This window comes from Stylophora pistillata, chromosome 10, assembly GCF_964205215.1.
Source record: "Stylophora pistillata chromosome 10, jaStyPist1.2, whole genome shotgun sequence".
NCBI classification, from domain to species: domain Eukaryota; kingdom Metazoa; phylum Cnidaria; class Anthozoa; order Scleractinia; family Pocilloporidae; genus Stylophora; species Stylophora pistillata.
Window position 1 is genome coordinate 16,273,705 of NC_142528.1, and position 12,726 is coordinate 16,286,430.

The 12,726-nt window shown below is 37.8% G+C and overlaps 1 protein-coding gene across 1 annotated transcript; it reads left to right on the forward strand.

Annotated features, from left to right (window-relative positions):
• Positions 1-5,656: 5,656 nt before the first annotated feature.
• On the forward strand, positions 5,657-8,020 carry LOC148721979 (substance-P receptor-like). Its single transcript, XM_088736475.1, has 3 exons — positions 5,657-5,696; positions 6,266-6,492; positions 6,656-8,020. The coding sequence occupies exons 1-3, from the start codon at positions 5,657-5,659 to the stop codon at positions 7,541-7,543; spliced, it is 1,155 nt and encodes a 384-aa protein (XP_088592601.1). The 3' UTR covers positions 7,544-8,020.
• The last annotated feature ends 4,706 nt before the right edge of the window (positions 8,021-12,726 follow it).

Below are 12,726 nucleotides of genomic sequence, written 5' to 3' on the forward strand. Positions count from 1 at the left end.
TTAGTGGGGGATATATAGCTGAGACTGACGGTTAGTTTTTTTTCCATTTTGACGGTTGACTGATAATTTTTAACGCCTATGGTGGTAGACGGTTGACAACCTCGTTCCCAGGGCCTCTCATCTTCTAGCCCCCTGGAAGATGAAAAATCAAAGATTTACTGTATCCCGTCGGTTAAACGGCCACAACATCTCTGCCCGAATATATCGCTTCTAAACACTGGACTTATTTGGGTTCTAAATTGAGGTTACAATACCTGCTCGGAGATATAGCGACTTGCATGCTGCTATAAAACATGGCGACCTAAAAAACGATAAAGACTCTTTTGAAGATGACAAAGGAAATGATGCAAAAATCGAGCAAACAAACGACTCTTCTCTAGGGAAATTTGTTTGCTTTGTAAACACGTGACCAGACCAAACCAGGGTCTCCCTTTTCTCGCTCCACGGGGCAGGAAGATGAAAGACCCTGGGAAAGAGTTTGGACGGTTAAATTTCAAAGTCTTTGTTGGATGACGTTTATTAGGAAGATATATTTCTATGAGTAAACAATGTATAATGAACATAACGATCGTATTTCACACACTTTTAGGATTCTCTTTCAAACGATTGTTACGTTAATATCTTACACATATAAGGATGGACCTACATTCGATTGTTACGTAAGTATCTTATGTACTCTTTGGATTCTCTCTCATTTGATTGTTACGTTAGTATCTCGCGCACTTTTAGGGTTCTCTTTCTCTCTGTGGTGAGAGCACTCGCCTCCCATCACTGTGGTCCGGGTTCTATCCCGGACCTGGCGTCACATGTGGGTTGAGTTTGTTGTTAGTTCTCGTCCTTGCTCCGAGGGTTTTTCTCCGGGTCCTCCGGTTTTCCTCCCTCTGCATAAACCAACATTCCAAATTCCAGTTCGATTTGGAAACAGTGGACAAGAAGAGCCACCCAGTGGAATATCCATTGCTAAATTATTTATTTATTTATATATTTACTATCTCTCACACTTTAAGAATTCTCTTTCATCGGATTCTTACGGTAGTATTAAGCGGTCTTTTAGAAAACTCTCTCATTCGGTTATTACGTTAGTATTTCGCACACTTTATATAATTTTTATTTGATTGTTACGTTAGAATCTAAAGCACTTTCGAATACTTTTTTATTCGAATTCGTAAGTTACGTTAGTATTTTGTGCATTTTTAGGATTGTCCTACATTCGATTGTCACTTCAGTATCTCGCACTTTTAGAATTCTCATTGATTTGATTGGAAAGTCCGTGTTTTCCTCGCTTTTAGCATTTTAAACATCGGTTATAGATAAAAATGTCATTGATCTCGAAGAAATCATTGATATGCTGGCGATGATAGCTTTCGACAGAGTACAAGACTCTCGACATGATCTAAGCTTGATCTCAGTTATGATCTTGTCGAACGGCAAGAAATGTTTCTTCATAATAAACGTCAACCGGTAAAGGCCTTGAAATTTAACCATCAACTGCCAAAATCTAATAAAATTAATTGTCAACCATCAAAGCTATTCCCCATGACGGCTCTCTTTCAAGGGGTACGGAGCGGTATTAGTGGTCGCCAACAGAGTATAAAGGGGGACTATAGAAAATTGACGGCCAACTGTTTGAGTTCATTTCAAGTTTATTTCCAACTTCATTTATAGTTCAAAGTGCTGCTCTAGTATGAAACCCATCACGGAACAATTTACAGCATTTTATCCTCAAGTGTTCTTCTCAGGAGTGGTACACCATTCTAATAAATTAATTCTTATCAATTCTTATTAAACATATCCGAAAAAGAAGTAGTGTTATCAGGTGTCCCACAGGGATTGGTCCCAGGACCCTTGCTATTCCTTATTTATATAAAGGATATATCTAATAACTCTGATAAATTGAAGTTCTACTTATTTGCTGATGATACCAATTTGTTATACGCTGACAAAAATCTCAAATCGCTTCAATCTACAGTTTTTGCAGTAATTTTTAGGGTTTATAACTGGCTGATCGCAAATAAATTATAACTTAATGTAAAGAAATCTAATTTTGTCCTTTTTAGACCAAGACAAGAATAGTTAAATCACCAAGTCAACTTGAAAGTACTTGACCATCAAAATTAACAACTCGTACAATTCTTTAAATGCAAAAATTACGTCAAACATCTAGGTTTGCTTATTGATGAAAATATTTCTTGGAAATACCACATCGCCCACATTGCTTCAAAAATAAGTACAACAATTGGAATTACTGCCAGCCTTAGACACTATACCACTGAATACTTTACACCACATATACATATCGGTTATTCAACCCTTCTTATTGCATGACATAGTCGATGGGGCCAAGCTGCTAGGACTTACAAAAAGAAAATTCTTATTCTTCAAAAACGCGCTCTCCGCCTCATGTTCTTTGGTGACTACAATTCTCATGCAGTACCTTATTTTGTCTCCTCTAGCTTTCTTCCCTTAGATCTACTCTACTTTAAATCCGTTGCTATTCCAATGCATGATAAATCTAACAGCTTAACACCTACTAAAATATCTCACTTATTTGCTTCCAAACCTAATTTTCACTCATATAGTTCAAGATCATCTTTAAGAGGTGACTATTATGTTAAACACTCAAGGTTAGACAAACATACTAAGTCTTTTTCAAGGTACAGTGTAAAAATCTGAAACAGTCTATCGTGTGAAATGCGTCAAATTCCCAAAAATAACTTTAAAACCAATGTCCACGATACTTTACTCCGAATACTTTCAGAAGAAAATGATTATATTAGTTTACCCGACTTAATAACAAAATTTTCCTGAAAACTCGGCTTCGTATATTTGCAATGTAAACTTAATTAGATTGCATTTATTTTTATTTATTTGTTTATTTATTTAGCATTTTTTCCTTTTTTTCTCTAGTCTTTCTTGTGAGCCAATTGTACTGGCATAAAAATAAAATACGTGTAACCACTGCCCGCCTCGACTAGCTAATCTACTGACTGCGGGCAGTGGATATTGCTTCTGTAAATTATGCCACAGTTAATTAATAAAGTAAAGTAATTAAGATAACAGAAAAACAGTGGTGATAAGCCAACTGATTAACGTTACAGTAAACACTAATAGTTAAGCGTTCCCGGTCTAGCATATCATTGAGTTTGTGATCTTTGTAAATATTTATTTATAAAACCATATAACAGCGGAGCTCGCAGCACGCGCAGCGTAGCCCCATAATTATACAAAATAGTAGTAGTAACCCATCAAGCCCAAAAACTTGGACCTATTACCCTACGGGCGTCCGCACAAGGTGCTACGTTTAGCATGCACGGGCACGCCAACGACACGGAGCTTTAGTTTTGTTGACGAGACGTGCGGGAAAAAAAATGCGAGCTCCGCTTTTAGGCTTGGCTGAATTTAAATATTAGTGTAATGCCACGATTCAAGTTTAATTGTGTTTAGCTGATAAAAGCAGAGCACTTAATTCGAGGGGAAGTTCTTAATTTTAATCAGGTGAATACAGAAAAAGGTTCTCGTATAAGGTCAATTGACGATAGAGACTATTATTTTGTTGGGATTAAGTTGGATCGTGTTGATGTTGAGAAAGACCAAGGGGTTTTGGTTAGCCAAAATTTAAGCTGGAATAATTACGTTGATCTTATCTCTTTTAAAACTCAAAGAATGCTCAATGTCCTTTATTGAACATGCACGAGCATAAATGATATTAGTACAAAGAAATTACTTAATATTACCTGTGTTCGTTCGCGCTTTGAATATGCTAACGTGGCATGGCTACCTTATACCAAAAGAGACATCAACAATTTGGAACAAAATACGCGCGCCTTAAAAAGTTAAATTTATCACCTTAGAAGTATCGAAGAGAAATTAATGATTTAGTCTTCTTTTTCAACTGTCTTAACAATATATATAAATTAAATATTTTCGATTATGTATGGCTTTCCTTTTGTACCAAACCGCTCAGGAATGTTGACCATTTAACGCTTGATGTGCCTTTCAGTAGGACTGACGTCTTAATAAAATCTTCCTTATGCCACTATATTGCTATTTTCATGTCTCTAACTATGCAAGCTGTTAAGTAGTTATGATATCAGTGAAACTAGAAATTTTTGTGTGAATCTTATAAAAGAACAGGGATTTAGAAGGGAAGGGTAGTTGTCAACAGCCTTGTGGGGCTCGATTTGGGATTAAAGCACAAACTGCAATTAACAGCTTTTAAATTATCAGGTTAGTGCAAAAAATCTTGGGCTCAGCAAGACCAGTGCCATCTGGATACTTGCCCCGGGGTGCTAGGGGGCAATGAGAATGCTTGTCACTTGACTTGTGGTTGCTCAAACCCTAACCAAACTGTAACCCTAGCCCTAAACTGTAACCATAACCCTAAACTGTAACCCTAACATCAAAATACTGGAAAAAGGTCAATGGATTTCTGCAACCCCAACCCTAGCCATTGGGTTAAGTCGAGACTCGCCATAGCTGTCTCCTGAGAGTGTAAAATACCTTAGTCAGGTGATTTTAATTGTTTTCATTATTTAGCTTAAATAATTCTGTTTTTGTTCGGATTTGTCGAATGTGGAATGAGTTACCTGTTAGTATAAGAGAGTCAAATACCTTGTCAATCTTTCGTAAGAATTTGATGACCTTTTATTACGATAAGTTTAATACAGTTTTTTTCTAATTTTAAATGGCATAATTTTTAATAATATTATTTTTTAAATATATTACTTAATTACTTCTCTAGATATATGCAGGATGTAATAATAGGTTTCTTGATTTTAAAGAGGTCTTTTACTCCGTTTTAAGCCTACTCCAGATTGAGCAAGTGATTGATGTAATTGTCTTTGTGATTGTAAAAATCTAAAATTTGATTAAATAAAATAAGTATAGGAAATCGAATGGGGCCGAGTAAAATGAAGGATTAATATCACTTGTGTTTTCGGAAGTTGCAGAAATTGCCCGAGTCGCGCAGCGACTCGGGCAATTTCTGCAACTTCCGAAAACACAAGTGATATATTAATCCTTAATTTTACGAGGAACCACGGTGATTATTTGTTTATAATATAAGGGGCAAAATGTTTTCTTACTGATCTCGCGCAAAACGGGACGCCATTGTTGCAAAACAAACAGAAATTTCTTTACCTTGGCAGCCGTTGCTAAGCGATTTTCAGCCAATCACTCTTAAGTAATTTTGCCCTGGGCAATTACAAAAATTAAGAAAAACTGCCCTCTGCCTTGACCAATCATAATTCAGTAATTTTGCCCCTTATATGATAAACGTAGTTATTGCACGTATACCATCAAGTTACCATTTCATTTCCTAACAAATTATCTGAAAATATATAATTTACACTTGGGAATGGGTAAGTCGAACTCCCTCGGATTACTCAAAGTACTTGAATATAACCCAGACCGTGTAAGAACGAAATTGTTTTGCTAAATTACCTTACATTTCTCAACTTCCGGTACACTCGGACCGTACACGTGACGTATTCGAAAAGTAATATGAAGATGTTACCTCCTGTCGGTTGATGTTACTTCGAAGTGACCACTTAATCGCTACATAACTGACTTTGAGGTGAACGAAATACACCTTACTTTGTACCACTAATTCTTGTTTCGCTTCAGGTTTAAACCACAGTATAAGTATTGAGCTGTAATGAGTAGCACGAAGGCGGCAGATAATTCTTCAATTGCAGGTACGTTTTTATGTGCTACCAATTTCAAGATATTTGTCTACGCACGTTCTAGATGACTACGAATTTTCAATGTTACCGTGGCAGCCTCTGCGTGAGTGAAAATCAACGGAAGCGACGTGTGTTTCGCGACACGTGGGTAAAGCCGTCAGGTACAAACGTCAAGGTATCGTTAACCCACTTGTGCAGATAAGCAGGCGCTACTAATATGATGCGCCTTACTCGAGCGAAGATACCTCTCTCTTCCTCTCTCTCTCTCTCTCTCTCTTTCTCTTCCTCTCTCTCTCTCTCTCTCTCTCTCTCTCTCTCTCTCTCTCTCTCTCTCTCTCTCCCCCCCCTCAAGCGCTGTTATTGCGAAACTCGATAACATCGGACGAGAGGTTTCCTTGTACAGTCGTGGCAAAATCGGGTGGCATACTGGAGAGAGAGATCTATAAAAAAGATATTTCGTCTCCTTGTCGTTATTTAGGCAAGGCTAAGCTGAGTTAATTAGGTTCTTAACAAATTATCTGTTAGAAAAATTGTAGAAATCTCGAAATCGTAGCTGATTTATTCCCCACTTCTTTTCTTAGATGTGGCAAACTTAAATTCATCAGTTGTTAACCGTTACTTTCCTGTCAGCAGTACTGCATGGCTAACTTTAGCGTATGTGGTTATATTCGCTCTCAGCTTCTTTGGTAACATCTGTATCATTTACATTGTGGTTTCTCGTAAAAGGATGAGGACTAACTTCAATTTCTTAATTGTAAATATGGCAGTTGCAGATCTCTTTGTTTCTCTCTTCATTATGCCGTATATGGTGAGTAACAGTTGTCCAATTATTAAATGTTACTTCATGGCTTAGTTTCATTACGAAAAACGCTCTCACTCACTCCCGGCAATTTAACACATTTTTTATTCCCACGCTATGAGCTCGGGTTGTTATTGAAAAACCTCTTTTGTGTATTGCCCTGTCCTCGTAGGTGAAATTTTTGTATACTGGCCTCTCCTGGATCCCAGGGGCAGTGGGAAAAGTCACGTGTAAGTTCGCTAGGTTCTTGGGGAGCCAGTCCATTGCGGCGAGCGTCATAACGTTAGTCTTCATTACAGTGGATCGTTACTTTGCCGTTTGCCATCCACTTCGAAACATTTGCTTCATTCGAAACACAAAACTAGTCACGTCAGTGATATGGATCTCGTCTTCCCTGTTATTTTTTCCATATCTCTTGCTCTCTGATGTTGTAAAGAATGCAGATGGTTTTCACTGGGAATGCAGATTGGTTTGGAATTTCTTTACCTCGGACAGAAGTGTCCAGTTTTTCATCGCTAGAGCCTTTTACATGACCATATTCTTGATATTATATTTGATTCCTCTTGTTCTCATCGCATGGGTTCATGTTCTTATTGGTCGACATCTTTGGTCACGCCAGATCCCAGGTGAACCAACAGTTCACCAGAGACATCAGAATGAACTGTCAAAGCGCAAGGTACTGCGCATGATCATCATCGTGGCGGTGACGTTTGCGTTGTGTTGGTTGCCAGCTCACATCCAGCATTTATTATATTTTACCAACACTTACATAGCTTTGCTCAGGGTTGAACGACTGAGATCCGGTTTATTTTTCATATCACACGCCAATAGTACCATAAATCCTTGTCTGTTTATTGGTTTAAACCAAAGATTCAACGATGAATTCGGAGGAATTCTTAGATGTCTTTTCTGCCAAAATTGCTTTCCCACGAGAAGAAGCATTGGAAGAGAACCACCTGTTGTTCTAACTCGCATACGAAAGACTGTACGTCAATGTAGTGCCACTGTAATCCCTCTTCACGCTCAACAGCGCGCACGGTCTCAGAGCTGTACGTTTTGATCTTTTCTTTCGAGTTAGACAAGGCGATAAAAACTTACCAAAACCATTGAAGATTGATATTTTAGAAATTTTATCATGTTCTCAGTAGTACTAGTATTATTCGACAATTAAAAAAAAGGTCGTTAATGATAAACCAACTTGGGAAAAAAGTTTCATAGAAATATTTCATAGTATATACAAAAAACCTACACGTTAAAGGACCACGTTCAACCACTGTGCTTTGCGCGCCGTTGTTATTGTTATATAACGCTTTGGAATTAACAAAATTGATATGAAAGGGAAAACTAAATGTATTCAAGTAGTAGTAGTAGTTGTAGACAGTTCACAGTCCCCTATTTTTCCGTAAGACCGTCGAGATCGAGCGCTTTGCGTTGTGCTATTAGAGCGACTAAATACAGGAATGGCTCCGACTAATTGGATGATAAAAAGTAAAAGTTAATAAGTTATATCTTAACTCCTTGCACGTGAGTATTTCCTTTTTTCAGGTATAGTAGAGTTGTTAAAAATTACCAAGCGAAATTAAAGTAATCCGCGACTTTCTTCCTTTCGGTGTTGTGCAAAAATAGACGAGGAGCCCGATGAATGGATTTGTCTTTCATGTGAACAATTTTCCCAGAAAGTCAATGTTCCACGAAGAAAACTTCCTCGATTGCGGCCAAGCCACATTTCTCCAGCAGAGCATACTGTAAATTAAAAATATCGGTCGGAGCGTCACGTAACATTGCGTGATTTTCGAAACGTGACATGCAGTTGCTGCATTAAACTTTAGACATCACATGGCCTTGTATTAATTTATGAGGGCTCCATTCACAAGCATTGTAATGTTCAACTTAAGAAGAACTTAATAAAAAGCTCATTCGATTTTATTTCAGTTTAAAATTCATTTCGCCAAAAAGAAAAAAAAAAGGAAAATTAATAAACGCATGAGTCGGAGCCATTCCTGCCAGCGGTGAAATACGGGAATGGCTCCAGTCTCTAGTCGTCCACCTGAACTGAGCCTGAACTGACTAAATGAGTTTAGTCAGCGGACCGAGTCAGCAGATGACTTAGTCCTCTCCGGAATATCGCTGAACTAGAAAGGTCTCCCTTTCGTTATGTGGGTTACACCATCTCTTGTTTGACACATTGGAGTTTTCAGTCGCATTGATATTTCACTGTTCCGCTTGGAGACACACGGTTAAACAATACTCACGTGCAAGGAGTTAAGATGTAACTTATTAACTTTTACAAACTTTTACTATTTTTATCATCCAATTACAGGTCGTAGCCATTCCTGTATTTAGTCGCTGGCGGCCATCTTGGTTTCATATGTATCCAGGGAGCAGGTGTCGGAGATTTTAGGAGGTAACGCAAAGTCTTCCATCCCGACGGTCTCACCGAAAAATAGGGAACTGTGAACAGTCTAAACCGGTTGTAGTAATAATGACGCCATCAAGCAAATGCCCTTTAGAAAACCGTTTTAAGGTAAGAGAATTGTTATTCACTATTAGGACTGTATTAGGGATCACACCTCTCTTCACGTTTTCCGTTTTGTATACTCTTACCAAAAGGTTGACCGAATGAAGTTTACTTTTCAGTGAAAATTTGCGAACTGCCAAAATATTTAAAAAATAAACATCTTTATGCATAAATGCCGGAGATAATGAAACGCGCTAGATGGAAGCAACCATATGTATGCGGAACCGATTATAAATGTAGTTAAAATATGCGGTATCGGTATTAAGTCGATTTGCGACGCGTTATTTCGGTATTTGCCATTTTTTCGCACGGTATTGCGGTATTGGGTACCCCCCAATGTCCCCCTCGGAAAGGACTAAAACAAGGAGGACAATTCACAGTTTCAGATATAAATCAAACAGAAATCTCGTCACTTACATATGTATCTTCAATAAAATCTGCGCAATTCACAGTTTCGGACATCAACTAAACAGGAATCTCATCACTCATCTTTAATAAAATTTGTAATTATTACCGGCAATTGAAGACACGATTATTATCGTGCCTAGCTCCTCAGTTGATCGGAAGTCACGTAACAAAATAACGCAACTTTTGGTAAAATAAAAAATTCCTAGAATTTAATGAAAAAATAAAACTAGAAAGTAACAAAATAAAATGAAATTAAAATTGAAACGGTAATAAGGTGAAGTGATAATACAATATAAGATACATAAATTCATACTTTCTTATTCTACCACTAATTTTTGAGTTTCAACATTTTTTTTTTACTATACCACTCGATACTCTAAAATAGAGATGTCTTTTTATAACTCCATGTTAGCGTATCGAGGGGCAGTCATTCGCACCAATCAGATCGCTGCATTAGGGTATGTATCTAGCATCAATCAGATTTTCTGCATCAGGGTATGCATTTTGCCCAATCAGATTGGCGCATTAGGGTATATATCTCGTATCAATCAGATTGCTGCAATGAGTTATTTATCTTGCACAAACCTATCACAGCATATCTCGCACCAATCAGAGCGTTTACGCATTGTTTTCTTGCTAATGTTGTCATTGAATCAGGGGGCCTTCGTGAGAGCGTTGTCGCTCTAGTACAAGAACTATTGGGATTACAAAAGTTGGCTGGTAATTTTATGTATTACTTTTCAGTTAAAACTTGTTTTGTTTACAGCTTCTTTACTCACCACGCACAACCCAAACAACCTACACTTTCCAACACGTACTACAACAGCAACGTTCAAAGTCCAAACATAACATAACCAAACATTACACGGCATATATGTAAGGCTATTTTATTACGTGCTTAAATTGTATTCTACCAATCAATTCAATTTCGCTTCATTAGACTTTGCTCCACTGCGTGTCATTTCCTTGTGAAGAACCTACATTTAATCTAATATTCTAACTGCATTATACAACCCCAGGAAATTCACGTGGAACTCAGTGATATTTTTTAGTGAATTTTTAACGCGATTCTCACGTGTTTTTACGTTTTCTACCAATCAAATTCACTTTTGACTACCTTGGACTTTACCCCATCGAGTGTTCATTTTTTTTAAACAACCTGCATTTTATCACGTATTCCACAAACAGAGGACAAAGTTTATATAGGCAACAACCAAACAAGGAGCCCATTTTCTTCCCCTATCTGAAGAATGAAGATCCTTGGTTAAGGTCTACTGGAGTTCAAACAGAGTTCCGGACTGTTTTCCGTGGTAAAGTTACGTGGAATGAAATTCTCGAGACAACTAACTTTGAAGGAATCATTTGTATTTTGTGTTAGACGGCTGAGGATCGGCAAAAAGCGTAGTCTCCTTCGCGACCGTTATTGGGTCTCGTCACGCGACGCGCTCTCTCTCCAAGGAGGGAACGAGGGCGTTGTGGGACATGACCAAACTATGGCTGCGAAAGAGAATACTGTGAGCGTGGCACTAATGCAATTTATTTTTGTTTTTGTGTCGTTTAACTTCAGACAGACTAGAAGGTTCTTTTTCCCCCTTTCTTAGTTAAAGTAAAACAATGCAATATTTTCGTTCTTTTTAAAATGATGCTTTTTTTTTAAACAAAAATGAAGACATCAGTTACACGAAGTGTCCCACCTCAACCCACCTATCCAATAAAAATAACTCCTGGATGCATAAAATGCTTATGTTTGCCGTTGTTTCCATGCAATATAGATGCCTAAACCAATTCCAACATTTTTTGTGGAAACTGGCTTTTAAAAGCCAGTAAGTAAGCCTGGCTGAAGGTAACTACGTCGGTGGGTAAATAAGCAAATAACTAAGTAAGTCAGTGCCCTTTCGGAAGCTATCAGAGCAGTCTCATGAATTGAAACCGGATTTATCTCGGGTCTAAGTCGAGTTTTTTTAATCGCTATGAGTGTCCAGGATCTGATATGAAACGCGAGACGTGTTTAAGGTGGCAACTGTCATTCTGGATTTTTTCGTGACCTTTTTGGAAGGTTTCGAGCCATCTTACGGAACGGAACCGAAACTGAAGTGCAAGAGATTTTCTAGAACTCTTTAAGTCAACTTTAAACTTAACTCATTGCATGCACGTTTTGGTAAAAATATTGGACACTGTTTCAATAAATCCCACCTTTCGAGTAAAAAGATTTCGAAGAACGTACCAACGTTAAATAAAAATACCAAGTCAGAATTAAAGCTGGTGTCACAGCGTTCCAAACCCGCTTGTACTCCCCCACGATGATTTGGACCTCCTACAAAACTTATGGTTTTTAGTTTTCTCTTTATAATAAGTATATCTTGTTTGATTATTTTTGTCTACGCTTCTTGATTCTGGACACAGAATTCCTAGATGACTTTATTATATGGACGAGAGCGTTTTACTGGGAACTAAGACACTCGTAGAATCGATACGACCCCTATATCCGGGAAAAGCTCCTTGTAGATTGTGCAACGGTAAACGTTATTTAACGTTAATAAAGCATGATATCTTTTTTATTTTGAGTTACATACTTGCTCTGATAAAACATAATTAATCACTGCACTTAACTCTATCCCAACAGATCCAGAACGAGTGGAAACTGAAAATTGTTTCAACAGATCTCATAAAAGTGGAGCTACCGGAAGGTTTAAATTTCCTGAAATAGCGTTACTACGTGAATGAAGAAACAAACGAGCCAAGATTCTTTCACGTCAATTGTCCCAAACGCTGCGTTAGATCATTTGTGAGATACAAAACAATCACCATAGATCTAAGACGTTTTTCCCTTAAATAAGCCGCAAACGATTTTTTACTATAGGTTTCGTTAAGCGTTGGCAAAAGGGTCTTATCGCCATCTGCAAGTTACCTGAAATATGGACCCTGACCTCTTTTAGGCGACCTCCTCCCCGTAGGCCTGTCCCGAGTGTGCTAGGCAACTTTTGAGTAACTACGTTTGTTTCCTCTTTACAGTATCCTCAAATTTCGCCCATATTTGAGAGTAACTTTTTAAAGCTAAGTTTTAAGTTTATTTCTTTGCGGATATAGAAGTTATCGTGAAGAAAATAAAGCATTTAATTAACGTTTACATAAAAAATATCAAGAAATATAGGTACTTTTTGGACAGGCCTACCTCCCGAAAGCGAAGGCCTAGACTTGACATTTCGAATGCTCACCCAGGAGACGTTGGACTGTCTTTGTATTAAAGCCAGCCTTTCAATCTCTACCACAGATATCTATTGTCCATGTAACAAAAAGAAAATTACACGTTAGCTTGA